At 48.8% G+C, this 27,816-nt stretch overlaps 12 protein-coding genes across 12 annotated transcripts; 8 read left to right on the plus strand and 4 right to left on the minus strand.

The window, feature by feature from the left end:
• Positions 1 to 816: 816 nt before the first annotated feature.
• F5147DRAFT_16789 (uncharacterized protein) lies at positions 817 to 1,962 on the plus strand. Its single transcript, XM_041428366.1, has 2 exons — positions 817 to 910; positions 973 to 1,962. The coding sequence occupies exon 2, from the start codon at positions 979 to 981 to the stop codon at positions 1,846 to 1,848; it is 870 nt and encodes a 289-aa protein (XP_041300449.1). The 5' UTR covers positions 817 to 910; positions 973 to 978; the 3' UTR covers positions 1,849 to 1,962.
• F5147DRAFT_16794 (uncharacterized protein) lies at positions 1,963 to 2,549 on the plus strand. The gene is made up of 2 exons (XM_041428367.1): positions 1,963 to 2,450; positions 2,517 to 2,549. Exon 1 carries the CDS (start codon positions 2,076 to 2,078, stop codon positions 2,436 to 2,438), a length of 363 nt encoding a protein of 120 aa, XP_041300450.1. The 5' UTR covers positions 1,963 to 2,075; the 3' UTR covers positions 2,439 to 2,450; positions 2,517 to 2,549.
• Positions 2,550 to 3,832: 1,283 nt separating this feature from the next.
• Positions 3,833 to 4,875, minus strand: F5147DRAFT_563613 (UbiA prenyltransferase family-domain-containing protein; the record flags this gene model as incomplete). The annotated part of the gene is made up of 3 exons (XM_041430685.1): positions 3,833 to 4,281; positions 4,334 to 4,718; positions 4,771 to 4,875. The coding sequence occupies 3 exons, from the start codon at positions 4,873 to 4,875 to the stop codon at positions 3,833 to 3,835; spliced, it is 939 nt and encodes a 312-aa protein (XP_041300451.1).
• A 2,150-nt stretch (positions 4,876 to 7,025) lies between these two features.
• Positions 7,026 to 8,405, plus strand: F5147DRAFT_664219 (cyclin-like protein). The gene is made up of 4 exons (XM_041434982.1): positions 7,026 to 7,318; positions 7,376 to 7,569; positions 7,621 to 7,813; positions 7,867 to 8,405. The coding sequence occupies exons 1-4, from the start codon at positions 7,130 to 7,132 to the stop codon at positions 8,380 to 8,382; spliced, it is 1,092 nt and encodes a 363-aa protein (XP_041300452.1). The 5' UTR covers positions 7,026 to 7,129; the 3' UTR covers positions 8,383 to 8,405.
• F5147DRAFT_664221 (uncharacterized protein) lies at positions 8,406 to 9,660 on the minus strand. Its single transcript, XM_041434983.1, has 6 exons — positions 9,559 to 9,660; positions 9,156 to 9,507; positions 9,038 to 9,106; positions 8,955 to 8,987; positions 8,658 to 8,905; positions 8,406 to 8,605 (listed from the first exon to the last, which is right to left on the minus strand). The coding sequence occupies exons 2-5, from the start codon at positions 9,490 to 9,492 to the stop codon at positions 8,898 to 8,900; spliced, it is 447 nt and encodes a 148-aa protein (XP_041300453.1). The 5' UTR covers positions 9,493 to 9,507; positions 9,559 to 9,660; the 3' UTR covers positions 8,406 to 8,605; positions 8,658 to 8,897.
• A 135-nt stretch (positions 9,661 to 9,795) lies between these two features.
• Positions 9,796 to 13,099, plus strand: F5147DRAFT_664223 (uncharacterized protein). The gene is made up of 5 exons (XM_041434984.1): positions 9,796 to 9,872; positions 9,925 to 10,618; positions 10,671 to 11,265; positions 11,323 to 11,336; positions 11,387 to 13,099. Exons 1-5 carry the CDS (start codon positions 9,868 to 9,870, stop codon positions 12,917 to 12,919), a joined length of 2,841 nt encoding a protein of 946 aa, XP_041300454.1. The 5' UTR covers positions 9,796 to 9,867; the 3' UTR covers positions 12,920 to 13,099.
• Positions 13,100 to 13,141: 42 nt separating this feature from the next.
• Positions 13,142 to 15,397, plus strand: F5147DRAFT_601613 (uncharacterized protein). The gene is made up of 2 exons (XM_041432237.1): positions 13,142 to 13,458; positions 13,511 to 15,397. The coding sequence occupies exons 1-2, from the start codon at positions 13,238 to 13,240 to the stop codon at positions 15,291 to 15,293; spliced, it is 2,004 nt and encodes a 667-aa protein (XP_041300455.1). The 5' UTR covers positions 13,142 to 13,237; the 3' UTR covers positions 15,294 to 15,397.
• Positions 15,398 to 16,715, minus strand: F5147DRAFT_664228 (GTP-binding protein ypt5). The gene is made up of 5 exons (XM_041434985.1): positions 16,555 to 16,715; positions 16,384 to 16,424; positions 16,199 to 16,336; positions 15,763 to 16,150; positions 15,398 to 15,713 (listed from the first exon to the last, which is right to left on the minus strand). Exons 1-5 carry the CDS (start codon positions 16,613 to 16,615, stop codon positions 15,568 to 15,570), a joined length of 774 nt encoding a protein of 257 aa, XP_041300456.1. The 5' UTR covers positions 16,616 to 16,715; the 3' UTR covers positions 15,398 to 15,567.
• Positions 16,716 to 16,734: 19 nt separating this feature from the next.
• Positions 16,735 to 17,474, plus strand: F5147DRAFT_664229 (uncharacterized protein). Its single transcript, XM_041434986.1, has 2 exons — positions 16,735 to 17,210; positions 17,273 to 17,474. Exons 1-2 carry the CDS (start codon positions 17,082 to 17,084, stop codon positions 17,372 to 17,374), a joined length of 231 nt encoding a protein of 76 aa, XP_041300457.1. The 5' UTR covers positions 16,735 to 17,081; the 3' UTR covers positions 17,375 to 17,474.
• F5147DRAFT_16929 (uncharacterized protein) lies at positions 17,443 to 20,314 on the plus strand. The gene is made up of 19 exons (XM_041428374.1): positions 17,443 to 17,603; positions 17,654 to 17,742; positions 17,799 to 17,902; positions 17,950 to 18,036; positions 18,088 to 18,101; positions 18,152 to 18,452; positions 18,507 to 18,525; positions 18,576 to 18,603; positions 18,658 to 18,697; positions 18,754 to 18,780; positions 18,830 to 18,899; positions 18,953 to 19,042; positions 19,089 to 19,228; positions 19,289 to 19,292; positions 19,347 to 19,574; positions 19,635 to 19,772; positions 19,823 to 19,850; positions 19,905 to 20,125; positions 20,181 to 20,314. Exons 1-19 carry the CDS (start codon positions 17,582 to 17,584, stop codon positions 20,238 to 20,240), a joined length of 1,710 nt encoding a protein of 569 aa, XP_041300458.1. The 5' UTR covers positions 17,443 to 17,581; the 3' UTR covers positions 20,241 to 20,314.
• Positions 20,315 to 20,329: 15 nt separating this feature from the next.
• On the minus strand, positions 20,330 to 24,598 carry F5147DRAFT_16986 (uncharacterized protein). The gene is made up of 4 exons (XM_041428376.1): positions 24,180 to 24,598; positions 22,069 to 24,131; positions 21,270 to 22,021; positions 20,330 to 21,221 (listed from the first exon to the last, which is right to left on the minus strand). The coding sequence occupies exons 1-4, from the start codon at positions 24,552 to 24,554 to the stop codon at positions 20,389 to 20,391; spliced, it is 4,023 nt and encodes a 1,340-aa protein (XP_041300459.1). The 5' UTR covers positions 24,555 to 24,598; the 3' UTR covers positions 20,330 to 20,388.
• Positions 24,599 to 24,730: 132 nt separating this feature from the next.
• On the plus strand, positions 24,731 to 26,874 carry F5147DRAFT_664239 (uncharacterized protein). Its single transcript, XM_041434987.1, has 7 exons — positions 24,731 to 25,272; positions 25,321 to 25,420; positions 25,475 to 25,626; positions 25,681 to 26,006; positions 26,060 to 26,342; positions 26,396 to 26,482; positions 26,543 to 26,874. The coding sequence occupies exons 1-7, from the start codon at positions 24,855 to 24,857 to the stop codon at positions 26,701 to 26,703; spliced, it is 1,527 nt and encodes a 508-aa protein (XP_041300460.1). The 5' UTR covers positions 24,731 to 24,854; the 3' UTR covers positions 26,704 to 26,874.
• The last annotated feature ends 942 nt before the right edge of the window (positions 26,875 to 27,816 follow it).

The raw sequence follows: 27,816 nt of genomic DNA on the forward strand, positions 1-27,816 counted from the left end.
TAGGACGCGTCCTATAGGCAGCATTCTAGATCCGATGAAGTTGGAGGACCGGGACGACAGATATGATATTGCTACATGCACTGGTGGACAGTCCAGGCAAAAATATCACATTCACATCCCGCAGCATCACAGCTGATTGTAGACAGGTAGACGATACCAGATTCATCTCAGTGACGGACACAAGCAAGTCACCAGGAGGACACTGCGGGCCCGCAGTCGAGTTCGATGATTCCGTGCGCAAACTGGATGTGGACAGCGAGCGGGAATGTATATCCCTATCCTTTGCCGTCGCGTTCGTCGTGAAATGTATGGTGTTGTACTGCGGCCCAAATTATCATCCATCTGCCATAGTTTTGCAGCACGCGGAAATCCTGATCACTGTGCTGGAACAGCTCCTGCTTCCTGAGCTCTCGATAAGTGTAGGGCACGCAACTCGCTTGATCAACACACCTTTCAGTATGAGTCACACATACCGAGGCCCTCATAAGGTCAGCGCTGTTCGTGCGCCGAATAAGGGCGCAAAAACCTATCGAATACGCTCCAGGTAGGGAAAAGTCAGAAGAGTGGGGAATGATCGCGTTAGCACAATAAATTGGAGGCCCATCTAAAGAATGCGCCTATGGATGTGTTGTACTACGTCTGAAACAATTCGGTGAAATGACCAGGTAGATGAAGTAAATAGTCAGTGGTGTGTCACTCGATGTTCTGAAGTGGAAGAGTGACGAGACGATCCAAAGCAATCTGAATTCTGCCTTTATTCTGAAGCTGAAAAGTAATGAGAGTAGAACTTGAATGCAAGGTAAATGCTGAGTCGTGGGAAAACCTTGTGGATCACTGCGGTCGCCATCATGATACTTACAGGTCAGACTTCCGACTCCCCTGGCATGATAGGTGACTAGGAATTAACCAGGTAGGTAAGGCTGAACAGAGAATCTCGATTTCGCTAATTATAAACATCTCCATGGCGCGTAGCAGGTCATGTCCAGCGATCTTGAGTTGCAAATTTCTACCCTTCGCAAGTCGCGATGGGTCAACCTCTCTGGACTCGTCGATTGTGCTACGAAACGTCTTTCGAAACCCACATGCCAATCAATCCAACTTCTTGGAAGGGGCAGCTACAATACCGTCTACAAACTGGTCTTCGGTGATGGCACCGAGATCGCGGCAAGCGTGTCAGTGCATGATGAGGAAGACTTTAATCCCCAGGCAAAGCTGTCTGAAATAGCCACCATGCAGTTTGTCCGCGCATCCGGCTCGTATCCAGGTATCCAAGTCCCACAAGTCCACGCTTGGGACGTCACATTTTCTAATCCAGCTGGTGCACCGTATGTTCTCATGGATGTCGTCCACGGACGAAAGCTGGACAATTTCACCAACGATGACAACAAGCTTCGCGGTCTGGATGGTATGTCAGAAGTGCAGCAACTAGCCGTCACCAAATCTCTGGCAAAGCTACAATCTACTTTGTCAGCACCTGTACCATTTGATAAGATCGGTAGCATTACCCTCGATGACGAAGGAAGCTTTATCATAGGACCACTCTTCACTATCACACAGCAGAATCTTGGGGGACCATATCAATCCCTCATGGATCTCTGGAGGGCCCGACTGGAGCATGACATCTTGCATGCTCTAAGGGAGTGGTCTAGGCTTGAGGCGGAGCAGCTTTCTCAATCCCTCTCAGAGCCCAAATGCACCCCTCAAATTTTTTCTGAACTATTACAGCTTCTCTCCTCGCTCATACCTCACTTCGTGCCTCCATCATCTTACCTCCCCTTGGTCTTACACCATCCCGACCTCGCACTTCGCAACATTTTTTTGATCCAATTGACGACACGAAGATTGTAGGGCTCATAGATTGGGGAGGCGCACAGATTCTCCCTCTTATACTCACTGCCAAGTTCCCAGATGACTTGAATTCGACCGGAGAGGATCCTTGCGAGAGACCGGGGATCCCCGATGAGGGTTGGAACACTGTCCCACATGACTGGACTTCGTTCGGTGACACTTCCAATTGGCCGGATGTCTTCCGGGGACCAAACGATCAAGTGGATCTGACCATCCGAGCGAGTGCCATGATCAAGCGGTACTACCTCCGCCAGCACTTTGGTGTATGTTTTGCGCAGGAGAACCATGATAGATATGGCGACTACAATCTTGGTCGCGCGATGTTGTTCGCGCATGCACCATATTATCTCAAGTTCCATGAGATTATCACGGGTGGCTGGACCTCTTTGGTCGATCATGCCGAGTGGATACATGAGACATATTGGCGATTAAATGCGGTAAAACAGGATGGTCGGAGCGCTGGATTAATTATAGGTCCAAACGTTTACCGCAGCTCCATGCAAAAGTCAGTGTTCGACTTGAACATCTTCGAGACACAGTCCTCCGAAGACGTCCAAGATGGGGAAGAAGAAGAGGACGTGGATGAATAATTATTGTAGACAGTACGTGGCAAAACTCTGTACAACACGCAAATACCATACACTTCAAACTGATCAATTCGGTCTTAGCATTCTTCGTATCACTTCACCATCCTTGTTCTAAGAATGTTAGCTGCGATATTTGCGCCAAAATTGGAGCACCTCACCTAGACCTTGATAGCTTTGATCATCTCGTCGATGATAGTCTTAGTAGTCTCATCCCAAGTAAGTGACTCGTATGTCACATACGCCTCTGTCCTCCCCTTCCGCGCGACGATTGTGATATACTTTGGAGGTTTTCCACTTGTAAGCATCGACTTCGTCTGGAACGTGATGTCCGTTTTGGACTGCGACTTTCCGTCACCATGCCAAGCAGTGTACTTCCCATTTCCATGCGTCTTTTCGACTTTCTCCGGGTCTATGTTCTCCAGATACTGTTTCACTTGCTTGAGATCGTTCTTGGATGCTTTTTCCTGTAGGTGTCTGCTAAGTAAAGGAGGCCGAGGAACGCATTGGTATAGGAAAACCTACGTTGACGTGGGCAGACATGATATTGGATGAGCACTTCTGATCTGTATCTCTGGTAACCTAAAGACATACTTATATAGGTCAAGTTGGGTGGCGCCGAGCGCTCATGGGACAGTGCCTTCCCTGCAGCATGAGCGGTCTCAAAGCTAAAATAGGTTTATACTATGTGCTATCATTCTGGCACAGACTATAGTGACATCAGAGTATATTTGCTCATCAAGGTAAAGGCATGGTATATCCCTGCCTTTGATCTCAGAAGGGAAAAGGATATATCATTGTGAGTTGCACATTTAATGAATGGGCTGTTGAGTCTCAGCTGGCTGGCAAGTCCTGTGTCAGGTATGTTTCCAGCTAGATAATGCGAGCTTCCGACCTTCGCACTGATGCGTAGTAAAGAAAAGCTTAAATCTACAAGGGGGTAGTGCCAGCAGTCATAGTGAAAGTGACTCAGCGGGGACCCGGCTTGCAAATTCGGGACCGTCAATTTGCTCGTGATTAGTCCTTCTTCGTCAGCAGATAGACTGGTCACGAGTCTAGATAGTTCTGGCGTTAGTGGTCCAAAAAAGCGGTATCATACAAACCAATTTCAATCGCCATAGTCTGGAAGGGGGCCGTACATAACGGCGTGATGAATTGAACGTGCTGTGATTTATAATGCACGTTCTGATAGCGGATCATGCAATACCCGTTAGTTCCCATGCCTGCAGAGGGACCTGGATGATGGTCTCAAGCGTTTACTTATGTTGATTATCAATGTAAGGGGAAAATGATTAGCATACATTGTCATACTACAATGGACGATTTTAAGTGAAGTCGTTATGTGTAACATTAAGCTACTAAGTAGTGTATCATTAGAACCGACTTTCAACTTCGGATACTCAAACACCATAGAAGAAACGCCAGTAACCTGGAAGTAGATGGGCGAGCGCATACCACAACTGGTATAGGTCCGTTGTCAGCTTCACTTTGGTGTGTTCCAAAGTAATATTTCGACTCACGCTATAAAATTTGCAGGACTGCTTATCGGCGCCCACCCTGTTGTACATCACGAATCGGGTCCCCACAAATGCGCCGTAAACTACAAATGCAGTGGTAGAGAGCGCATCTAGCTTCCAGATACAGCTCAAGCCATATGACCAGAGGGGGATACCAAACATCATTGAAAAGCGCGCGGCTTTAGGGAAGATGGTGGGCAGCGTCCGTCTACCAGTAAGACGATCGCCCTCTTCATCCTTGAAGTCTTGCGCATGAAGCGTTGTCGCAAAGACTGTCGAGCTAAGTGTAACCGCCAAAGCACCAGCCTTATCGATGCATGAGTTGTGGGGACCTGACCGCTTGATGAGCAAAATGATAGATTATCTGCAACTGGATATATTTACCGGCAGCAACAGTTGCTCCGACCTCCAGACACCCACCGAGGATGGCTGTGAGTACATTCTTCGACAATCCCATTTTATCGCCGTGAAGTTCGTTGTACCAGATTGTCAACGCTGCAAAAACGGTGCTGGCTAGCAGAGCCTGGGTGCCGTGCCACAACGATAGCAATAAGCAGACTGGAATCATCACCCAGCGCATATCAGCTGCGCTGTCAACAGAAATGCGACCAGCAGGTATCGGACGGGAGGGCTTGTTCTTGCGGTCCTCCTCCGGATCCTGGATCTGGTTTGCAATATTGAACTGTAATAAGTGGAACCATATCCACAAAGGAGCATGCCAAGCATGGGTGGTGTCATATCTGGGAGCCACAGATAATGCGAATATGGTCTGAGAGGTGTGATTTAACAAGGGGGCAAGACACATAATAGTTGATACATACGACAGGAATCAGAGTGGTTCTGACATCATTTTTTGTAAAAAGGAAGACCGTCTCGAGATGACGAGCGATACTATCAGCGCGAACAGTGAGAGCTTGAGAGAACATTGTGAGTTTTTGAATGCCCAGGTTGTGTGCCGGGTCCATACCTTTATACCTCGAATGTGCGCTTGAAAGAGACGCAAACTGTCGGCCAGTATGGCAAAAGTAATGCCGGGAGCACACAAAGAATTCGAAGGCTATATGGCGGGATTTCGAGACACCAACCCGGTTGTAATTCACTGGTCCCGAAGACGCCTGAGGCTATGAAATCGAAACTGCCCCACCCTCTGGTAGGAAGGATATGTGACCAGCTGACTTGAAAGAGTTCTGTGTAGAAGGCAAACCAGGCGCTGCGGCTATGCATTCGTGACAGCTGACTAGCGCTGACTGTCGGAGTACCCCTGAACCGTCATAGCCGTTGACCGCCCAGAGTCGACAGAAACCATCTTTACGTACCACTGGTAGATAAGTGAAAGAATCTTGGAGCGCTCGCTGCCGAGTAGCGTTTGACCCGATGCTATCTTCAATGGTCAGCATCATATTGTATGACTAATACACTCACTACGCCCGGCCATACTCCGCAGAGCTCGAACGACCACAGCAAATATCGGTTGAGCAAACACTCAAGAAATCACAGTGAACGATTCCCATGATGGTCATTAATAACGGAATGGCATTTGGCTTGGATTGCCTCTACTATAGGCGTGTGTTTACCACGACCTAATTGTGAACTTACAGTTGGGATGGCGCTGGCTCGGCGACTTCGTGGCGTGATACCAATTCAAATATCGAGCGTCGACAAAGATCAGCGGCATAACTGCATTGTACTATGTAATTAATGAAAGCTGGATGACTTATGAGAGGATACGTACCATAGAATACTTTTGTCCGTGAGGAAATAATCCACCATAGGTTGTCGTCCGAGGTTTCCTATGGCTAGCACACAGTCAAAGTGACCTTGTATTAGAGTCTTGGTGATCTAGCACGCAGTCAAAGTGGCCTTGACAAACTTGTATTAGAGTCTTGGTGATCAACCTGTCTACGAAGCGATATACGCAATCACAACGAGTTGATCTCCGGCCGAGTCAATTGAAATATGATGCAACGAAGAGCCACGAGGATCACAAGAATTCGCCGTGACTGGAAGCTTGGAAAACAACTGCGGTCCAATCCCTAAGCTCCCTGATGAAATTTGCTGCTAAAATCTTCAGATTCATATCAGCATAGACTGCAATCACGTATAACTCGGACCGGCCAATGTACGAGTTATGCAGTGCCGACCCGAAAACAAGTTTAACTCCAGCAACCCGGGCCAGTGTGGCTGCCAACATGACCCCGCCTGAATATCCCGTCCCTCATCCTTTGGGTCGTGATTTTGTGATATCCTAGTCTATGGTATTCCTCGTCTGATATCTACGAGATCCTCGTTGAACGTTAATAATGGAAGGAGAAACTCGTACCTAGATGGGGTTGGGGCATGATGCACAACCAACTTCCTCCCACCCCATCTAGGTAAAGCTGCAGATTTCGACGGTGTAATACTAAGTCTTCCACGAGTCATGTAGCGGGAACTTAGCAACAAAAGAATAGAGTGGATGAACCTGGTTGGGGCCGGCCCGGCTGGGGTATAGATAGCTTCTGCACAGACTAGGTAGCGCTACCCATTTCAATAGTGTAAGTCTGCCACCGTGAGTCGTGTCACAATAGCGAGAACTTGGCGAGTTCGGGAGGGAAAAGGGTACTAGATCGAGAGTGAAGAGCTAGTGAGTGGGGTCAATTCACTGCGGAAATGAAAGGTACAGACCGGTTTTTATATGTAGAGGGTTAAGTCATACTGAAGTAGAAAGGGAGTGGCTCAATGCCGCAGCCACGATACCATGACAAAGGGGAGTCCATCGTCAGAGGAGTATTAATGGCACTCGGGCCTTACAAAGGTCCTGAGCAAAAACAAAGCACCAAGAAAGTGACAAGTAACTCCAAAAAGAGATGAAGAAACGATGGAACGGCTAGGACACGTACCATGGGCGGTAGTCTGAATCTTTGGAGGACTCTGGGGACGACAAATGTGAATTTGTTGCATGGATGAGTTTTGAACAAAACCGACAGCAGCATTGTCGGATTTTCTGCCTTGTGATATCGCGGCCGAATGCAGACAGGTAGTAGACGATAACAGATCTATCTCAGACATGAATGTAGTGTAACAAGTATAAGTAAGTGACCAAACCGTGGTCGAATAACAAACAACAACGTTGTGCAGACCCCAAGCTCATGAGGAAACCCATTCACAAACAAGGCGCATCATTAATCGTCGACTTGACGCATGGCGGCTGATAACGCAGCCAAGGAAGCTGACCCCCAGACCAACTCATCAACTGTGAAGAGACCATTGTACGAGGGAAGCACGCAGTACAAGAGCTGGAGATACTCCCCAGAACAACTGGAGCAAATTCGCACTTCCCTCAATGTGGCTGCAGTATCGGTCATACGGAACACTTTCGAGGCAGATGAGGTGCGAAACCCACTTTCCGTCGTTTCAGTGCCTGTCGAATTAACTTATCTGTTATAGCCTGGATCGTCCGAGGACGTGTTGTTCCTTAATGCAAATGAAGAGCAGCTCCTCGTAAAGCTCTACATCACCAAGATCCCTCAACTATGTGGGCATTTTCGTTTTCCTGAGGAAGTGGAGGCGACCGCCATCAGTTACTTGAAGCGGTTCTATCTTAAAAACACTGTGATGGACTGGCATCCAAAGAATGTGATGTGCGTTCGTGTGTTACACTGATATCCCTAATAACTCTGTGCTCTTTGAAGGCTCACCACACTATTTCTTGCTACGAAAACCACCAACAACCCAATTTCGTTGGAATCTTACACCTCTAACATCCCGAAAACATCCAGCTCAGACGTTCTTGATCTCGAGTTCCTGGTGTCTCAGAGCCTGAATTTTGAGTTTGCAGTTTGGCATGCCCATCGCGCTCTCTGGGGCATTTGGCTCGATCTTCAGGTAACCGCGATGTCTGTGACATCATTTCCACGCTGAGACTCACGCAATTACAGAGCCTGCCCGACGTATCCGAGGACCTTCGACCACAGGATGTCTATGATATTGCCATCAAACACGTCCGGGCCTCCCGCTTTACCGATGCAGAACTCATCTACACGCCCTCACAAATCGCTCTCGCTAGCCTGGCTCTCGCCTCGCCAGTTCTCGCAGAAAGATGGGCCGACTCGAAAGCGGTAGCTGGTGCTGCACAACCTTTTTCCGCAACCCTGGACCCTACTCTCGGATCGATCAAATATATCATCACGCAAATGGGACATCCTCCTGATGTGGAAGCCGTCCGCGAGGTTGATAGGAGGTTGAAGCTATGCAAGAATCCAGAGAAGGTCCCTGGTAGCAAGGCCTATCTTGCACGGCAAGTAGCTGAACAACAACGAGCAGAAGAGAAACGCAATAAAAAAGCTGAAGACGTTAGGAGAGCCGTCACTGAGGGTGGCGATCCATTCGGGAGCGAGCTTAATGAAGATGAAAAAGCAAAACAGTTGGCTGAGCTCGACGAGGACGATGATTAGGACAGAGCTGCTCAATGACTATATGATCTTTATATTATAATTGTGACCCTCAAGTAAATTAATACAAGCGTCATCTCAGATATCAAATGAATCGGAGAATGCAGAGAGGGATGTAACAATCACTTTTGGCTACACATTGACCCCCTCAGATCATGACCTCGGAAGGCTAACTGGGAGGCTTCGAAAGAGCCGGTACCAATATGTGGGGGACAGCTGTATTTCCCTGTGCTGTTGTCAGATTTGTAATTATGACATGGAGACAAACGAAGACCTACAATTTATGAAGGAAACTGACTGAACAAAAACCGTGAATAAATGTTTCCATCACATCCGCGGTTATCAATCATACAGGGATCGCAAACCGGCGATAAAGGTTATCGCAAACGAAAGCGAAAATGGCTCGGACTCAACAAAAGCTGGGTGCGGTCCGACCGTATCACAGGTTTGCGCTGGATATCTTGGTGAATACACGGGTATCTTCTTGCATGTAAAGCTACAGATAGAGCAACTACCGTTCAAAAACCTAGAAAGTATTGAGACCATGAAAAAAATTAAAACAAGTAAATACATACAACATTCGCAATCAAACGGACACAACGGTGTGTCTGGAGTCGGGTGAATGTTGAATGTTGATGGAAGTAGGTGCACAACATACCTCCTCCGACATTAGATATACCTAGTTCATCTTCCTTGTATATGTTTAAACCATCGTCAGTTTTTCGTCCTGGCGCAGGGTTAACGAGTATAAAGTAGCAGGACGAAAGGAAACTTACTAGGTCCAGAACCCCTCGAATCCTTGAAACGGTCTTCGTCATCTTTGCGCGTCTCGTGATAAACCTTTTCACGCTGTGAAGAAACTGGGGCATCCAACTTTGGACGTTTACTACTGCTGGAAGATTTGAATGATGGATCTACAACGGTCTCGGGAAGCTGCCGTTTTTTCAGTATTTTTGGTTCTGAAGATTGACTGATCTCCTTCGTTTCATCGCTAGTGGTGGGTCTGTCTTTTCTTTTTTTCTTTTTCTCCTTCTTGACGGATGGAAGAGGAGCAAGCTCTATGGCTTTCTTTCCTTTGGCAGCAAAAATGTCGTCTATTTCTGATGTAGGCATGGAGGAGGATCAAGGCTGAGAATGAAAAATTTTGAGCCTATAAAATTATTGTGACTTGTCACATACGTCACGGATCATGATTATGCGAATGCCTCCGAGTTGATCAACATGTTCCGTTTTCTGGTACATAGATGCGGCCGATGATCATGATGCGACCATGAGCGAGAGCGTTAGGTAGTTGAAGGATTAAAAATTAAATTAAATGGGTGAGCTATATGAGAGATTTCTGTACTGCAGTCACACCTGACTAATATTAACCGTGTTGACTTGAATTTCCTGATTTGTTGAATTCTGCTTTCCTTGCCCGGTTCGACCGCCAACAAGTATTACTATTAGTTCAAGCAGGTGAAAGTACTTCCGTCTAACTCCTGAGCTATGTTGTAAGCTTTCCATTTCCATTTTCCCGTTCTAAATCATCATTCTTCCTAACAGGCCCCAGTCTGCACAACAAATCAGACCTCAGCAGACCCACCAATCTCAGCAACAAGGAAATGTCCCGTTCATCCCCCAGAATTCGCCTCAAAACTTCGAGACAAACCAGTACTTTACTAGTACCCTTGATCTCAATGCCGCTGCAAAGCAAATGGCAGCCATGAACGCTGCAGGAGTCCAAAGACAAATGGCAAATGTCAACGGCCGCTCGCCTGCGTCTGTTGGCGGAGTATCTCCGGGATCATATCTCGGTGGAATGACATCCTCTTATAATCAACCAGGCGGCTTTACTGGGCCACCTCACGATAATACGAATTCGATGCAATTCAATCCCACAGCCTCCTCAGGTCAATTAAATACCCAAGGTATTTACCCTGCCCAACAGACCACCAACGTCCCCCCAAATCCTTCTCTAAACGCACCCATGTCTCATCCAAACTTCACTCCATCCGAAGCTGTCAAGCACCGACAGCGAACTTTCCTAGCAGGATTGGCCAGCGCCCATGCTACCCGCGTTCCCTTACCGCCAGCTTTAACTGGAAACCCATACCCACCCAATTATGACCCTACAAATTCGCAATGGAAGTCTTTGGACTGCCCACCAGGTCAACCGGGTGTTATCCGCTTGGGCGGAAAGGACATTGATCTCCTGAGGTTATGGCAAATTGTAACTCAATTGGGAGGATGGCAAAAAGTTTGTTGATTCATACTGTATCAGTTTCGAATGCTGAAACATGACAACGTAGATCACACAACAACAAAATGGCTGGGCACAAGTCGCTCACCAGTTCGACCTGCCAGAGTTCCTTCCTCATCTATCGAATTCCGGGCAGCAGCGCCCCGTTGGTCAAATTCTAGGACATTTATACGCTGCCATCTTACAGCCATTTGACGAGTTTTATCGTCGTAATATGCAGGAGGGCAACCGTAGGGCAATGGCGGCTGGACGCCAGCCAGGCGTTAATGCTGGACCTCCCAACGTGAATGCAGGGCCTGGTGCACCTCATGTAGGATTGCAACAAGGAGCAGCTGCCCCGAACGCGGTCGGCAGCATGATGGCGCAACACGCGGTTAACAATCAAAATTCCACTATCAGTCCTGCCTCTCAGTCACAGCCATTACCACAAAGTCCTCATTTACGCCAATCTTCTGCACCCAATTTTCAATCACCCACTGTTCCCTCAGACCCCGCACCTCAGGCGTCATCCCAACTCAACGCTTCAATTTCTGCGCCCCAGCTTACGAAACCAACACCGGATACATCTGAACCAGAAGCTCAAGGGGCGAAAAGAAGACTAGAGTCCGAAGAGGCAGAAGGAAAACGAGCAAGGCAAAAGACAGGTATTTCTTACAGATATCATCTTGGTTACCCAGTGAATCTCATCTAAGCTGCTACAGATCCGCCAGATACCGTGAGTGATGACTGGTGAATCTTTATGCCCTCGAATTGATTTTTTCCCAGACCGAGACCACTAATACCACGACACCACATGGATCTGCTCCCCCCTCGCGTACGCAATTTACGAGGACAAAAGTCGAGTACATTCCCCTGTCACGTGAAATTGATTTCACTGGTGGCCGTGATTTCAACGCGCTGGAAGAGGATTATCTTCGATCTCAGCGGCGGCCCATGCGTGATATCAATGAGTGGGGCACAGTTGACATTGAATCCCTTACAATGTCCATCCGATCACGACTGAATGCCGAGCTTTCCTATGCTCTAACCACAATCACGTTGTTATCTACGATGCGGGGTCCAACCCCTGGGTCTGGATTTCCCATTTCACAATGCACAGATTTGCTCGAGGAGGTGCTAGATCTACTTGAGGAGGAAGCATTTGGGACCACCCCCGACATCACAGATTATCGGCTTGGCAATGGTGCCGAGATGGTGCGACATCGGGCGCTCGTAGATGATGTTTTCGAGAAGGAATCTATGCTCTTTGCAGGGCTAGAAATCCGTGATCCTCAATATGAGACACGTGGTCCAGGCCACCGCGCAGGGAATATTGTGCTCACAGTGACTAACCTCATACGAAACCTTTCTGTCACCCCGGACAATATGCTTTGTCTGTCGAGACACGAACGCACACTCAATCTTGTGCTACGTGTTTGTGGTATTACCATGTCATCAGACGGAACACCCAAACCAGCTTCACCGGCACTTGCTCTCTCAGACGTGATCAATGTTCGAAAAGACGCACTCCATATTTTTGGTAATCTGTCGAATTACATCGTGTTCTCGAATCCTAACTCTCCATCGAACGCAACAACTCTCACTGCGAGCCGCATCCTTGAAATCATTGCGTCTATCCTCATAGAGCCCTTCGACTCAGTTCCCCCCACACAATTCCTCAAACAAAGTGGGGTTCCTTTCTCGCATAGTAGGCCATCATCTATTGCCGACCTTGCCCTCGACGTTTTCACCCGTCTCGGTCAGCTGGACTCTAATCGGCAGGTGTTCTCTAGGGTTATGACCCAATCTCTCATCTGGCGACTATTGGAGTCCCTCGTTCATCGTCTACCAGTATCAGACCTCGACTTTGCTTTCCTCAACCGGGACCCATGGCTATCTTACTTGGAAAAATCAATTATGGCAATTTATACGATCGCATTCTTTTCTCCCCCGGAACTAAAGAAGAAGATCAAAACAGATCGCCCTCTGTGTTTCTCACAGGTTATGATTCGTATAGTGCAACGATTTGTATCAATGGGTGGGAGCCCAGAGGTGCGCCAGTGGCACCTTGCCGTTGCACGAAGAGCGGTAGAAGCCATGAAAGTGGTAGATGAAGAGGATGATGCTTTTGACACCTCGCAGTCCACTCAAACCCCACTGGCATTTGGCATGGGCTTTATCGATGGTAATGATCCCGGTATTGAAAAGGGTATAGGGTTGCTTGCTAGCCGTCGGGACGCTGCTTGGGAATTGTTGATGCGAGATCTGGATCCTGTGATGTTTTCAGAGCTGGAGAGTTTGATGAGAGTTGAATGTTAGCCTGTTGCTCGGCTTGCGGTACGATACTGTTGGTTATAACGTGTTGTATACTAACCCCTAGTGCTCTGCACATTTTGCTGTCGATACTATGTAATTCTGGATATCCATGTCAACTGTCGAATTTGTTGTCCTCCCAGACATTTGATCTGTAGAATTATTATTTTTTGACTTTCTGACTTATCTTATCTCGTCCGGGCTGTGCAATCTTTTACAAGCAGGCTAGGTTAGGCTCTAGCCGCTAGCAGCTTGACGGAATCTCACATCGTATACCATCACGCTAGATCCAAGAAGAATAGAGGGTAATTGGCTTCACGTTACATGACGTCCTACACGGCGCCTCCGCCAAATTACTCTCCAGAATGCCCACAGAATCTACTTCGGGCGCTGGATGAGCCGATCTCTGGCCTTCAGATTTTCATCATCCCAGCAACAGACACGTTGACCTTCCAAAAGGGCTATCTAGGAGCTGAAGGAGAGCGCGCTGCTATCGAGGGAGAAATTCATGTCAAGGGTGCACAGCCAGGCCAATGGAAACATGTGTTAGTGTGACTGCTCCTCATCTATTCCGAGTAACTCACCGTGGCAGAACAGCACCGTGGCTCTTTGTGTCGTCGAGTCTGCGTTTGGCCAGGAAATCGAGCTGGGGAAATCAGAGATAAACCTAGTCTCGTTCACGGGGACGTCCGACTCCATGTCATCCTCAACGTCATTCGCAATACCCCTGACATCTGATGCACCTCAGTGTATTCATACACCTCATTCATCTCTGGAATATGCACTTACGGCAACTTTCCATCCTACGAATACGTCGGAGCCACTTGTGTCAAGAAGGATTGTCGTGCATACGCGACGTTACACTTCGCATTCTCATACTGTAGATACGTTGCCCGAAACCCACGTCCTGGAAAGTCCCTCCCGTGTCGAAGTCCAAGTTCCTCGCACTATATTCCGGGCCGGTGAATTAATCCCAGTCTATGTCACCGTGCCTCCGCCGAGCAGGGAGCTTATGCTGCGCGAAGGACTCAGACTCCGAAACGTAAAAACCGAGATCGTTCGCATCGTGAGCCTGAAAGAGCAAGGTGATGGTGGTGATTCTGAACCTGGTATGCCTTATGGTCAATCCATAGTGGACTTGTCATCTCAGGATGGGCCTTCATCGGTGGTACCCACTCCCCCTGCGGAGAAGCCTCCGATCACTTCTCCTGGATCGGCCTATAGTACAGTAACTTCTCGCTCAGGTGCATCCTGCAGATTTCACTCCTCTCGACCTGTGCGACTCCGCCTCATCTTGCATCAGGCTTCACCATCTGCGTCACCAGTAGATTATCAGACCAGTTTGCCAGAGGGTGACTACAGCAGCCTTGACAACGATCTGCAATGCATCTCCATCACTCAATCCACCCTTCTACATTCAGTCTCTTTCCTTCTAAACGTTCACGTTTCATTCGTGGAAACAACCAGCAGGACCGAACGGCTCATGACTATCCCCATCCCATTAACCATCATTCCGCCCCCGGCGCCACTACCTGAAGTTGAAGAATGGGTTGATGCCGCATATCAGAAAAAACACGACCGCCCCCCTTTGAGGACAGTCCGTCAAGAAGATCCAGAGTCACCAATTCCCTTGTATCAGGAAGGAGAAGCGGGTCCAAGTTATACTCAGAACGGTGCCCCTCCCCCTTTTGAAGACCGCGACTTGCCGCCTCCACCATTCTTCCATTCTATGCCTTCTACGTCCAATGCTCCACCAAGCTTCCAGGAATCCGAGTCGGAAATATTTATTCCTTCAGACACAACGGACCAAGAGGTACCTGTAACCACAGCACTCCGTATCATCGGCGAGGGAATATTGTTTGGGTTTGCTGCATCGGAGCAGTTTGATGGTCATTCGGACACAATGCACCGCTCGTCAACTCCACCCCCTTCAGTGGAGATGGCAGAGCGAGATGCAGATGTGACGGGATTTGCTAATATCGGAGTTGAACCCGTCCGAGTCTTTGAGGCTCTGAATATCGTTTCAGATGATTGCCCCCCACGCTCTGGAGGTGAACTCCCTCCTCCTCCGCCTGCGATGGATGATCCGTCAGACCCACCTCCTTCAATAGATTCCGATTTCAGGTCGCCCTCGGTCCGGGTCCCCGTGCAATCTCACTCACCCCCTCTCACCCATCAGTCATACAATCAAACTCCCCCGACTCGTGATTCTTTACACCCTCCCAATGACATCTTGGATCATTCTTCCTCACATGGACATGCGCCACCGCCTTATCTTGTTCCTGGCAGTGACCCTGACCACGAGGAACACGTGACACGACCACCTCCGTACATGGATTTAGTTCCCTCTTCATCGTATTTGAACAGCTCAATTCACTAAAGGGACTTTGTTACCATTCCAATCTGTGCATCTCTTAGAACTTACTGTTACCTCAAATGTGCTGTGCTGCAACTGTATTTATAAGTTACCATCGAACCGTACCAAGTCCAATGTTTGTGTTGCAGATGAATTATAAAAGCAGATTACATATGAAGGCAAAGGCAACGATAGCCACGTAAATGGCAAAGAGAGGGGAATAAAAGGTGTGCTAATAAGTAGAAGCGAGACGGTCGCGAAGGTTGAAGATGTGGAGTCCAAATAATTAGCGACACACTCAACAGTTGCATCCGTCTTTCTTGGACTGTTGCTCCTCGAGGTTCACATCCTCTCTAGCCCCACCAGTTCGTCCGCCTGCACCACCGGATCGACCTGCACCACCTCGTGTGGAAGCCAGAATGTGCTCGATCGGTATTTTCTTCGCTGAATTTGATTTTAAAAAGGAGTTCCATGTCGAGTGTAATGGGCGTACCTATTTCTGTAAATATCTCGACGACACCCTCACCAGTCTTGGCACTGGTTTCAAAGAACAGCAAGCCAGCCTCGGTAGCGTAAGCCTGAGCCTCCTCACGTGGCACCTGTCGCAAACTCTCTGGCTCGTCACCACTAGCACTAGGACTCTCCCCAGGCGTGGCTGTAGCATCATCCGCCTCATCTTCAGACTCGGATGATGGAGTGGACCCAGATGAGACCGCGGATGTTTGTACGAGATCAACTTTGTTGCCAGCCAGTGCGATAACGATGTTGGGATTTGCCTGTCTTTGAAGTTCCTTCACCCACGACTTCGCCTTCTCTAAACTCGTTGCTTTCGTCACATCGTAAACAACCACCGCGGCTTGAGCATTACGATAATACATGGGCTACATTCACGAATCAGAGCAGGTGGTAAAGCTGTGCTCAGAACCTACAGCGAGAGAGTGGAAACGTTCCTGGCCAGCAGTGTCCCAAATCTCATAACGTAGGACGCGGTCTTCGAGACGGCATTTCTGAGTCAAGAATGCTGCACCGATGGTGGGCTCCTTGTTTGCTTGAAATTCGTTCGAGACCTAGAAAGCGGTTCAGAGGTGGCAAATGTACGAAAATATAGACCTACAAAACGGAGGACTACCGAAGATTTGCCAACAGCGGCCTCACCTATGGATATGTGTCAGTTCTCGTTCGTTGGTAAGGGAGGGCGAGGGCGGAAATATAAGTCTTGAGCCAGTTTGATAGCAAGTGCGAATAGTGTCGATGGTACTTTTAGTGATAGGCTGAGAAGGCTTACCGAGAAGAACCAGTTTGACCTGGACAGACCTGTCCACGGAGCCAGAAGCAGCATCAGCCATTATTATCGTGTCGAGGTTGTAAAGAAATATAGACACTGCAACTTGAAGGAAGGAAGGAGGCGGCAACAACTCAGTACTGCAGCCTGCTGCGTTTTCCGACTTTGTTTACGTCTGTATGCAGATCTCACACTGGGTCAGCCCCAACATCTACAGTAGTTGGATGATTTCTTGGAGTACTTTGTCTAGCGTCGAGATTCATTGCTACTACTAGGGCGTACAAAAGGCCAGCTGCGCACATCCCACATTGATATCGATTTCTCCATCCTGCTTGAAAACGCCAGGTCAAGCATACAGCATCGCATTCAACGCAGGAGCGTGTTGGTCTAGTCCCACCTGCAACTGGCCGATTGTTGCTCTTCGAAGCTGCAGCAGGCGAATGCTTGTTTGATCGAAATACCAAGGATGAGTTGATTCAGTAATCTTATCCTTCCTTTGCAAAAATTTACCGTCGGGGTCATGCTGCAAGATGGGAATATGTCTCTCTGTCAGTATTGTTGCACTGCCCTCAAGTATGGTTTACTGCGGGGGGTCTGGATTGAAAGTAGGCTGTTACGTGGCTACTCTCTCAGGCTATCCTTGGCTATCTGACCTGAGCCTAACCACGAGGTTGCGATATCGAAATTAATGGTCAATTGACAACGTGACGAACAGTCGTACCTATACACTCATCCTTCCAATACCAGATTTGAAATTCGGAATCATAGAACGCATCGCGTTGTGAAGGATATCAGTCTTAGTATTGTAATGAGTGAAGCTTGAATTTGGCAAGTGAGGGTATATATCGCGTGAACGACTCCACTCCGCGGGCTGAAATTAGTACTGGTTCGAGTAGCCATGCCGGCAGGCAGTTGGGTTGTTCCGGCACTCTCAGGCTTATACGAGCTTGGTTGAATATAAATAGTCAAGGACTCAAACCTTGAAGCACTCCGAGTCAGTAATACTGACAAACCTGTTCAGAACAGTTCTATGTACCTCGCCGGCGCACTTGGTGAGTCCGAACGAGCATCGGGACAGTTCACATACTAGACATGGATACAGATTTTCAACCAACCAGGGAGAGCATACCCCCTCCGAATGTGAGCTACCAGCAATCAGTGCTCGGTCTTGTCCCCAACCTACATCCTCTTGTAAGCAATATCTCAACAATATCTACTGTCTCTTTACTCACCAGAATTCCCACAAGAACCCCTTCTCCTTCATTCTTCGTGCCGCAACGTTATACCCGGACAAACTTGCCCTTGCTCATCCGGATGTGAAACATCCTGCGTTCTATACCTATGCCGTTTGGTGGGGCCCCTGTCCTTCGTCGAGAACTAGTCTGACAGTGGCAATAGGGCTCAGCGCATCCAGAACATGGCGTATGCTCTTATACAAGCAGGCATCCGTCCAGGTGACCGCGTCGCAGTTATAGCGCCCAACTGGTGAGTTCTACTGTATCACGCGCTGACACGTCTCACACAAAAGTACGATAGCCCCTTGATTGCAGGTATAACCCCCATTTTGTTGCATTCGACAATAATGAAACACTCTGGGCAGATGCTCACTTTGGCGTTCTTGCCGCTCGTGCTATCGTCACACCTGTGAACACTCGCCTCACACCCCCTGAGGTCTCGTACATTCTGGAACATAGTGGATCCAAACTTATCCTCGTTGATCACGACTTCACGCATCTCATTGAGAACACTAACGTTCCTATCATTGTTTGTCATGACACAGGAAAAGCAGGTGACCCATACGAAAGCTTCCTTAGTGCAGGCAGAGTATTCAGTGCAGAAAAGGGGTGGGCTGGCTTAGACATTGAGCCGAACGAGAACACTGGTGCAGTTTTATGCTACACGTGAGTTACCATTCTGTATGCAGTTTGACCAAGAAGTGAACACGCTTTTACAAGGTCGGGAACTACAGGTCGTGTAAGATTCGCTTGTGTCTGTAGGTAAAAGCAATTGCTCATTTCGCATAGCCAAAGGGCGTCATTACCACACTGCGCGGTACGGTCTGTCAACTTACTCCACTTTGTTTGGCTGATGCTGTTGTCCATCCAGGCTCGTACTTGGCAGCAATAGCGAACGTTATCGAGGGACAGTGCGCGCCTCTATCTTGCTGTGTCCTTCTGATAGGCTTACCAGTCGGATTTGCAGGATAAATCGCGAGTCGACGTACTTGTGGTAAGCTTTATGTGATGGCACGAACAGTCGAGAATACAACGGACTACAGGATTCTTCCAATGTTCCATGCAGCTGGTTGGACGTTTCCATGGGCAAATGTCTTCGCATGCACGACACAGGTGTGCAGAACATGACGTCATGCTTATAACCACGAACTATCTTCTTGTTCCAGATAACCCTGCGTTCCGTCGACTACCCACTTATCTGGAAGCACTTCCTGAATTCCGAAGTAACCCACTATTGTGGTGCACCCACTGTCCAGGTTTGTGCGTCGTACAGGGACACGGATTGGTCTGATGTGCCGATAGATCGGAATTGTGAACGACCCCGCTGCTAGACCTCTCCCTCGTACTATATCAGCGATTATTGCAGGGGCCGCACCCACTGCTCAACTCATCAGCCAGCTCGAGCAGAAGGGAATCAAGCCTGTGCATGTATACGGCTTGACGTAAGTCCAATGTAGCCTTTAATTTGTGCCTAAGCTGATTCGTTCTTCCGTCCTCACCAGTGAGGTATGTGCTTCGGTGTTGATTAAGAAAGTGGCAAGCCTGAACATGCTTTCAAAGACGTACGGGCCCTTGACGCGCTGCTATGACCACCCTCACTGGAAGACGCTGCCTTTGGAACAACGCGCGAAGCTGATGGCTCGACAAGGTCAAAGCTTCGCCACCGCGCAAGATGTACGCGTAGTATATCTTCCACAGGACGAAAACGACGAAGAACTCCGTGACGTTCCAAAAGACGGACGCACGGTAGGTGAGGTTCTCATGCGTGGAAACATAGTCATGAAGGAGGTGCGTTTTTCAGCGGTTGCGCTAAAGTTCTCGCATGCATTCTAAGCATTTGTTGCGTAGTATTTCCGTGACCCAGAAGCCACGCGCAAGGCTCTTCGGGGAGGTCACTTCCATTCAGGTGATCTAGCCGTCTGGCATCCCGATGGTGTCATACAGGTCGTTGACCGAAGTAAAGACCTGATTATTTCCGGAGGCGAGGTGAATATGTGTCCTCGCGGTGATTCAAACTGCTGACTTGAAGACCGCAGAATGCATCGAGCTTGGCCATAGAACTAGGTATTTTTGCGTTTGAATAGTTACTAAGTTGTGGATCCTGAACGAGCTACGCAGAGCTTTCGAGTCACCCGCATGTTTTAGAGGTATCTGTCGTCGCCCGCTCGCACCCCAAGTGGGGTGAACGTCCAATGGCTTTCGTAATTCTTCGTCCGGAGCACGCCCCCAAGTGGAAGGACAACCATGACAGCTTTGGTACTGAGCTGATCCGTCACGCTCGAACGCTTTTACCCGGTTTTGCGTGCCCAGAATGGGTGCAAATAGTGGACGAATTACCTGTCAGTCATGCATAACATCCATCCACATCCCGCTAGACGCTTACAATACTTACAGAAAACATCCACTGGGAAGATCCTCAAGACCAACCTTCGCAAAGTCGTTGCTAAACTGTGATCTTAATGATCTAATGCTAATATATTGCTGAAATGTATCGGTACATACTTATGCTCGATTTGCCAAATAAAAGGATATGAGTGAGTGATAAAACAACAGCTGAATGGAAATGTTGCAAGAAGATCTAGGCATAATAAGTTGACAATGATTACGACAAATCGGGACTTAGTCGCAGTATCCGGAATGCACCAGCATTACGTTCACATAGGAAAACCTCGTCTCCCTGACGCCCAAGAAAGAGCACCTCGTCTGTGCTCTCGGTGTCCCCATCTCCCATGCTATTGAACTCCGCTCTTGCAGGAGATTTCCCCGTAGTGTGATTTGGCTTCTTCCCAAGGTAGCCTGACCCTTTTGTCTTTGACGACAGGGCCATGGCATTTGATGTGGAGGAACCGACAGGAGTGCCCATCTTCCAAACGAACGGTCCACGTCTATTGATATTCGATGGCGGCGGTGCGAATTGGGGTAACAGGGTACGCGACTCATCCGCGGGTTTGAGTAACGCGTCACCAAAATCCACCGCTTCCACGCCCCCTTGGCGCATAGCCACGAGGACAGAGCGGTCTTTGACGTCAAAAGCCTCTACACGCTTAACATCTCCCATGCGGGGAATCGACTCGTCATCGTTGTCCGTGCTCCAGATAAAGCGGCCTTTGAGAACAGCCCGACCACGAGCATCGACTATGGACGTACTGTGGCCGCCACGTGAAGAGAAGAACAGTGCAGGCGGGCCGAAATGTCGAGGCTGGACGAGAAGAGATATTGGGGCTAAGAGAGGTTTGGCAGCATCCAACGCAGGAGGAGCGTGCTGGGCTGCCGATGGTGGTGTTGCTGACCGGAACGGATGGGAAGGATCAACGCACTGCTGCCTCAGATCCTTGAGTAACATGAACACTTTCTCCTCCTCTTTGCGAACTGGTAGATCTGGTGGAAGCAAACCATCCTTATACCACGCTTGCATAAGGCTGGCTTTCCAGGGCCCTGATCCTGATTAAGGACGTGTTTCAAAAAAGTAACGTTTCGACATACCGTGCACAACTCCTTTCGGATCGCGGTAAAGCCATCTAGAAGGCGGTGCTGCTGCTGGCATGGGTAGGCCAGGAGGTGAAAATTGTATAGACGCTAGGTCAACATTGGCATTACCTTGAGCATCGGGTTCATGCTCGGCACGGTAGTCAAGGAACTCGGGATATGTTGGTGGAATGATATAGTCATCAGCGATAGTAGCCAAAGGCAACTTTGGCGCATAGGACAACTGTTGGAAGGTGGTATATGGGCCAAGAGGAGCGGAGGCTAGTGCTACAAGCTCTTCAGCATGTGCAAGAGCAGATCCAGGGGCACCACCAGTTGGTGTCTGCGATTGAGATACTGGCGCGTCTGGGAGATTAGTATTAGAATTATTTCTAGACGGATCGCCGGATGGTAATGAAAGTCGATTGCTGATACTGATGTTGGTATCCTCGTCATCTTGTGGAGGTGGGTCTGTGTCAAAGACGTCTGGCTGACCCGAGCGTATTTCTCGAACTCTTCGCCGAGCTGCACGTCGCTCGGCTCGACCAATTCGGACCTCGCGAACTCGTACTGTGGCAGGTTCCAAGCCAAAGACGTTCTGAGAAAAGACAAGAAATACTTCGACAAGGTCATCACCCTGCAGCTGGAGTTCCAAAGAACGCGGAGAATCGGGAAGGATGAAGGTACGTGAAAGACCCAGGGCAGTTCGATACGTCCCGGCAAAAAGCTCAACCTTTTCGCCATTATCTCCGCAGAGAATAGCGAGAAAGCTGCACAAGGTCTCAATAGATATACTTGTGAAACTCTGGATACTCACCTCTTTTTTGGCGTCTCCACGGCCTTGATGATAAGGGAGCCTTTCGTACCCGGTAGCTTGACGTAGTCTAGCTTTGGAGGAGGTAGTGATGTTGTAAGTGTCTGTGATCCATTCTTCCTTTCAGGCTCTGTAAATACCAGCGCTGGAGGCCGCTCGGTAGACCTCCTGGAACTGAATGCATTGCTTATAATGCGAGGAAGAAGGCGAGCGTGAATTGTCGGATGTGGAGGAATGGGTAAAGTGGGTAAAGGTGGTCGATTGACGGTAGGGGATACGCTATGTCCTCCTGAGGTCGAAGGACGTGGAACAAGCTGAGGGGGTTCTGAGGGACGTGAACGTGTGGAAGCTGAACGTGTCAGAGTTGGGAACCTTTCCTCAGCCCCGGGTATGGGTATCGTCGGAGATGTTGGAGATGTGGGGGACTCCAGAGGAGTATCATACATCACAGGGACATTAGAGTGGGGAGCATCAGACGAACCACTGCCGTTGAAGATGCCAGCCAGTACTGACCACCTCCTTCTTCGCCTTTCAGAAAAATTCGTAGTACTCGGGCGGCGCCGTAAAGAGCGACCGTCCTGTGATGGAGGACTGAGTGGCGCATCATCATCTGTACCTGATGGAGTTGCCCCAATCATAATCGGAGCTTGTGGTCTCGTTGTCCCTGCTGGTGGGAGGTCAGGAACTCTGCTCTCCAAAAGAGCCTGAGCAAGCGTTATACGGTCGATTGTACCAGTCGCGCCATCGTCATCATCATCATCTAGATCGATATCTGGAACAGGGCGTCTTTGAGGTGGCTCATCAGCGGGAGCCGGCGTTGGAGGTGTTGTGCGAATGCTTGGCGGCGAACTCCGCAATGCTTGTCGAATGGTCTGCAGGGTTGGAGATGGTTCAGGGGGTTGAGCTAGTATCGTGTTCGGTTGTGCCAGAGTCAGATCTAAGTTCGCGGGACGATTCCTTCGACTATATGTGGCTGAACTGCGTACGGGAAGTGACGTAGAACCACCTTCGACGGTATCGCTGTTTCGGGGTGGGGGAATAGCGCTAGTGCGTTCATCCAAAGCTTGACTACCGCTTGCACCTGCGGTTAGTACATCGATGGCTTCATCGTCACTCGCCTCGAGCCAATCTACAGTCTTGGCCATCGGGTCTTCCTGCTCTGTACCGGAACCCATATTGGGTAGGGATGGGACGGGGGGAACAATTACATGAGAAAGGGACGAACGACGGGACCTTGAGAGGTTAACCGAAATGGTGGATGGTTGTGTCTGCAAACGGGGTCGAGTGATTTCGGTTACTGCAGAATAAGGTGGGGGCTGTTCGGCTGGCTGGTGGGGTGTTACAGGTTGGACTGTGGGCGGCCTGGGCAATTTCTGCGTTGAGGCTGTCGGTAATGACGACTTTCTGAGAAGCTTTTCTGTCTTGAGAACCTGTCCCGAACGTGTCAATGACCTGAATTTCGCCTCGGTTGAATCTACACTGGAGTTGCCAGATCCCACCCTCTTCGATTCCTCCCTCCTAGATCGTTCACGTTCTCGTCGAGTCTCAACCTCCATACGCCACTCTACGGCTTTTTTGACTTCCTCCAATGCATAAACACGAACACCGTCTCGTCTGCCTGCTATGGCCACTAATACACCGCGATGTTCCATGACGACCACACTCTTAAAACTGACCCTGCGCACCAGCGCGTAAGGATGGGCGGCTGGGGGAGACACGAGAGGAAGGACATCAAGTCCTTGGGCATGGCACAGAAGAAGGTAGTGAGGTGCCATAAAAGTCCCACTGGTAGGAGGAGTGGTAAAGTGTGAAGGAGATAAATCTTCTGTGACGACTGATAGGGAGAGACCGAGTTCTCTCAGAGTTGGAGGGGCGAGTGAAGGTGGAGGCGTAAGAGGTCTGGTAGGTGTAGGAGGTGGAGATATGGACCTAGAATCAGACTGAACTGGGTCGGGTGGCTGCGGCCCATCATCTCGAGCAGATGTTCGGGAAGAAGATGGGGTAATTGTATCCCTCCGATGTATTAAATTTGACCAAAAGCCAGAGAGGCGATTGGAGGGACGTGCCTGATAGAAAATTATTCGACTGAGACGGAAGTGGTGATTGTAACTCACATCCATGACAGACCTGCGATTGTTTCTGGTCGAATTCGATCGTTCAATTAGCCTACTACTTGGTTCCGACAACGGATCTGTGGACGCAGTAGTGGGTGTTTGAACTGAGGAAGCGGGTATGACGGGCAGGCTGTGGATGCTTGCATTATCAAGGGATTGTTGAGTATTCGTGGGAAGAGAAGCTGTGTCCGTCGCAGGTTGAATGGCCGATTCAGTATTAGTAGTCTTCGGAGTACTAGTATCGACAACTTTGATGGCGGTGACCGTCAGACCCTGAGGACTTGAATTCATGTCCACGGTATTATCCTGCCCATCGTCGGGAACGACTACTGGGGCATCTCCGCACTGGCCTACAAGACTATGAGCTTCGTCCATTATGGAGGAAAGAGCGACAGAGCGCGGTTCCCTCTCTGCCAGCGAGATGAGACTATAAGTGAAAGAGACAAGAGCCCCGTTTACCCGTGACTTAGTACAAATGCAAATGGCCGAGACCAATGATTTATTATCCCACGCCACGTCAGTGTGAATAACCCCCAGGCTGGTACTTATAGGTATTTTTACTTTGGACCAACTTTGGACCTAGTCATCCGACGGTCGTCCTTCGCGGCAGTTTGTTATTGCTCATTCCCAACCACGTTCGTTGTTGCAGAGCGTAGCGTTTCAGCGATCTGCGCCATGCTTCGTCTGCACAATTCTATTCGTCCAGCATTTCGCTCTCGTAGATGGGCCCATAATATCCCTACGTTTTCTCACCTGAACTCCGTCAATGAAGAGGATATCGCACACTTCTCCAATATACTCGCACCCACGTCTATACTATCAACTTTGTCATCAGTCTCCACCCCCGCAGATGATATTGCACCCTACAATATCGACTGGATGGGAAAATACCATGGTCAAGCCAACTCCGTGCTCAGACCCCGCACCACACAACAAGTTAGCGAAATCGTCAAGTATTGTGCTCAGCGTAAAATTGGAATCGTCCCACAAGGCGGTAATACTGGCCTAGTCGGTGGTGGTATCTCCTTGCAGAAAGAAATTGTTCTCAGCTTAGGCGCAATGAACAATGTTCGGTCTTTCGACCCTGTCTCTGGTACTTAGCCTGTACCTTATTATAATGTGACTCTATATTCTATTCCAGGTGTTCTCGTCGCCGATGCCGGGTGCATTCTCCAATCCCTGAGTGAATATATTGCCCCTCACAATCACATCATGCCCCTTGATCTCGGTGCGAAGGGAAGGTGTGTAGAGCTGTACTATATATCCAGCGAATTAATTTAACGGACCCTTTCAAGTTGTCAAATCGGTGGTAATGTTTCCACAAACGCAGGTGGTCTCCGACTCCTACGTTACGGATCTCTGCATGGCACCGTCCTAGGATTGGAAGTAGTTCTACCAGACGGTACAATTCTGGACCAGCTATCGACCCTGCGAAAGGATAACACCGGTAATTTTAAAAAGTTTCACCCAGGATTTAAGTTCTCCTCCTAACTTCTGATAGGTTATGACCTTAAGCAACTCTTCATTGGTGGAGAGGGTACACTCGGTATCGTTACCGGGGTCTCCATCCTCACACCTCCTGCACCCCAGGCCACCAACAACATATTTTTGGCATTACCCCGCTTCGACAATGTTTTACCACTCTTCCAAACTGTGAAACGCCAACTTGGAGAAATCATGTCTGCTTTCGAGTACATCGACCGCACCGCTTACGACATGGGTTTGCAACACGGTCTTGGCCCTTTGCTCAGCGCAGATGAAGTTGGCGACTCGCAATGTTTTGTACTGGTCGAAACCAGCGGTGGGAACCAGGATCACGATTTAGAGGTGCTGTCATTTTCCTTGTGGTCAGTGTGTGAACTAATGCTTGGATAATCCAGAAACTTAACAGTCTTCTGGAGAGCTTGCTGACCGCTGATGAACCGCTGATTAACACCGGTGTTCTTTCCCAGTCACCCACTCAATTCAACTCGATATGGGCTCTGCGTGAAGGCTTGACTGAATGTGTTCAGAAAGAAGGCAAACCATACAAATATGACGTTTCTGTCCCCCTTGCAGACTTCCAAAATGTCGTCGATGCTGTTCGGGAACGCATGATTTCGAAAGGGCTCTACGGAGATCATGCAATTTCCAAGGTCATGGGATACGGCCACGTTGGTGACGGTATTACCATATCCCCATACTACCTTAAGGCTAGACCACTTATTCCTTCGTAGGAAACCTGCATCTTAATGTGATCGCCAAGCATGGATACCGCCCAGAGCTTGAGGCAGCTCTGGAGCCTTTCATCTATGAAATTGTCGGTGCGTATTGCTTCTTGCAGAAATTTACTGTTGCGGCTATTGACGATCATCTTGATTCAGCTGATCGCAAGGGCTCGGTGTCCGCAGAGCATGGCATTGGATCGATGAAGAGGGATGCGCTGCATTACTCTAAGAGTGAAGTCAGTATTGAGTGGATGAGGAAGGTCAAGCAGGTTTTTGATCCTTTGAATATCATGAACCCCGGGAAGGTTCTTCCATAGAGTTGAGTATATATCATGGCGTTGATGTGACTTCAAGTTTCATCACTGAGCGCTCACCTCCCACGGGAACATGATAGCATACCTCCTTATGCATTTACTAGGGTCGCAATGGATCTTTCAATCAAGTGCTCCGCATTCTAATTATTACGAAAATGAATTAACGGCGGAAACGTGAGTACAGCTATGGCCCATCGGATGCGCTGTTTCATGTAGATCACAATAATAATCAGTCAGACTCTTACACACTCACACGGGTCGTCCCTCTGGAGGTCGAACAAACAGATCCTCGGACATGGGGAACTCCCGGACCGGACTGAGGCTGACGAAGGCAGGTACTACTTTGATAGACTATTGTTGGGCTAGGGTTGTTGGCGGCCATAAAACATGTCTCACGTCACCAATTTTAATTGCGACAGGACGTTGCCAGATTAAACTCAAATGTATCACAGGGGTTCAATAAGAACCATGCTGGTATGGTTTAATTTTTATTATCCATGGTGATTATCGTCGAGTGACCATGAGTGATATATATACCAGCCATGGGGCACTGCGCGGGGGAACAGTGCACCAATCTGGGTCTATACCATATAACTGTTAATCAGGCCCTGGATAGTACACTAAAATTATGAAACATCAGATCTCCAGAACCGCACTATGAGGTAAGATAGTATCTACATGTTCTTGCTTCCTCACAGTGAGGATAGCGATACAGAAGGGATTTATATGTAAGAATGGATAACTTTAACATGTATGTGGATTGCAGTCAAAAGGACGCATTATTTGTATCCAGTCTACAAAGGAAATTACAAGGAGATTGTTCGTTCTACCTCACTCGACCCCCCACGCAAAGTCGAGGGAAAATCCTGGGTGCTCTTACTGATTGCGAGGCGAATGAAGACCATATAGAATGTAATCGAGATGATAACGACGAGCTGGTTGATTGAAGTTCAGTGATTTTCGATAGCAGGCGTTGACGGAATTACCATATCTCCTATAACGAACACTCCATTGTTCGAGCGGACGAAACATATCAGTAAGGAGCAGAGCGTCGCGGAGTACAAAAGAGCAGCATCGACAAGCACCCACACTATCGGCATTCTGCCCTTTGTAGAA

Source organism: Suillus discolor (genome assembly GCF_016758755.1).
Source record: "Suillus discolor strain FC423 chromosome Unknown F5147scaffold_1, whole genome shotgun sequence".
In the NCBI taxonomy this organism is placed as follows: Eukaryota; Fungi; Basidiomycota; class Agaricomycetes; order Boletales; family Suillaceae; genus Suillus; species Suillus discolor.

What these genes read in the sequence shown, in the direction of transcription:
- F5147DRAFT_16789 (XM_041428366.1), top strand. Translation starts at nt 979, where the DNA reads ATGTCCAGCGATCTTGAGTTGCAAATTTCTACCCTTCGCAAGTCGCGA.
- F5147DRAFT_16794 (XM_041428367.1), top strand. Translation starts at nt 2,076, where the DNA reads ATGATCAAGCGGTACTACCTCCGCCAGCACTTTGGTGTATGTTTTGCG.
- F5147DRAFT_664219 (XM_041434982.1), top strand. Translation starts at nt 7,130, where the DNA reads ATGGCGGCTGATAACGCAGCCAAGGAAGCTGACCCCCAGACCAACTCA. An exon ending in ACACTTTCGAGGCAGATGAG is followed by an intron (nt 7,319 to 7,375) that starts GTGCGAAACCCA and finishes TATCTGTTATAG; the next exon opens with CCTGGATCGTCCGAGGACGT. An exon ending in TGGCATCCAAAGAATGTGAT is followed by an intron (nt 7,570 to 7,620) that starts GTGCGTTCGTGT and finishes TGCTCTTTGAAG; the next exon opens with GCTCACCACACTATTTCTTG.
- F5147DRAFT_664221 (XM_041434983.1), bottom strand. Translation starts at nt 9,492, where the DNA reads ATGCCTACATCAGAAATAGACGACATTTTTGCTGCCAAAGGAAAGAAA. An exon ending in TTCGAGGGGTTCTGGACCTA is followed by an intron (nt 9,107 to 9,155) that starts GTAAGTTTCCTT and finishes ACCCTGCGCCAG; the next exon opens with GACGAAAAACTGACGATGGT. An exon ending in TATATCTAATGTCGGAGGAG is followed by an intron (nt 8,988 to 9,037) that starts GTATGTTGTGCA and finishes ACCCGACTCCAG; the next exon opens with ACACACCGTTGTGTCCGTTT.
- F5147DRAFT_664223 (XM_041434984.1), top strand. An exon ending in AATTGGGAGGATGGCAAAAA is followed by an intron (nt 10,619 to 10,670) that starts GTTTGTTGATTC and finishes ATGACAACGTAG; the next exon opens with ATCACACAACAACAAAATGG.
- F5147DRAFT_601613 (XM_041432237.1), top strand. Translation starts at nt 13,238, where the DNA reads ATGACGTCCTACACGGCGCCTCCGCCAAATTACTCTCCAGAATGCCCA. An exon ending in CCAGGCCAATGGAAACATGT is followed by an intron (nt 13,459 to 13,510) that starts GTTAGTGTGACT and finishes GTGGCAGAACAG; the next exon opens with CACCGTGGCTCTTTGTGTCG.
- F5147DRAFT_664228 (XM_041434985.1), bottom strand. Translation starts at nt 16,615, where the DNA reads ATGGCTGATGCTGCTTCTGGCTCCGTGGACAGGTCTGTCCAGGTCAAA. An exon ending in AACGTTTCCACTCTCTCGCT is followed by an intron (nt 16,151 to 16,198) that starts GTAGGTTCTGAG and finishes TCGTGAATGTAG; the next exon opens with CCCATGTATTATCGTAATGC. An exon ending in CGAGATATTTACAGAAATAG is followed by an intron (nt 15,714 to 15,762) that starts GTACGCCCATTA and finishes AATCAAATTCAG; the next exon opens with CGAAGAAAATACCGATCGAG.
- F5147DRAFT_664229 (XM_041434986.1), top strand. Translation starts at nt 17,082, where the DNA reads ATGGGAATATGTCTCTCTGTCAGTATTGTTGCACTGCCCTCAAGTATG. An exon ending in CTTGGCTATCTGACCTGAGC is followed by an intron (nt 17,211 to 17,272) that starts CTAACCACGAGG and finishes GAACAGTCGTAC; the next exon opens with CTATACACTCATCCTTCCAA.
- F5147DRAFT_16929 (XM_041428374.1), top strand. Translation starts at nt 17,582, where the DNA reads ATGTACCTCGCCGGCGCACTTG. An exon ending in TCTTCGCATGCACGACACAG is followed by an intron (nt 18,900 to 18,952) that starts GTGTGCAGAACA and finishes TTCTTGTTCCAG; the next exon opens with ATAACCCTGCGTTCCGTCGA. An exon ending in GTGGTGCACCCACTGTCCAG is followed by an intron (nt 19,043 to 19,088) that starts GTTTGTGCGTCG and finishes ATGTGCCGATAG; the next exon opens with ATCGGAATTGTGAACGACCC.
- F5147DRAFT_16986 (XM_041428376.1), bottom strand. Translation starts at nt 24,554, where the DNA reads ATGGACGAAGCTCATAGTCTTGTAGGCCAGTGCGGAGATGCCCCAGTA. An exon ending in GTGGAGACGCCAAAAAAGAG is followed by an intron (nt 22,022 to 22,068) that starts GTGAGTATCCAG and finishes GACCTTGTGCAG; the next exon opens with CTTTCTCGCTATTCTCTGCG. An exon ending in TCCGAAAGGAGTTGTGCACG is followed by an intron (nt 21,222 to 21,269) that starts GTATGTCGAAAC and finishes AATCAGGATCAG; the next exon opens with GGCCCTGGAAAGCCAGCCTT.
- F5147DRAFT_664239 (XM_041434987.1), top strand. Translation starts at nt 24,855, where the DNA reads ATGCTTCGTCTGCACAATTCTATTCGTCCAGCATTTCGCTCTCGTAGA. An exon ending in CCTGCGAAAGGATAACACCG is followed by an intron (nt 25,627 to 25,680) that starts GTAATTTTAAAA and finishes AACTTCTGATAG; the next exon opens with GTTATGACCTTAAGCAACTC. An exon ending in ACCAGGATCACGATTTAGAG is followed by an intron (nt 26,007 to 26,059) that starts GTGCTGTCATTT and finishes TGGATAATCCAG; the next exon opens with AAACTTAACAGTCTTCTGGA.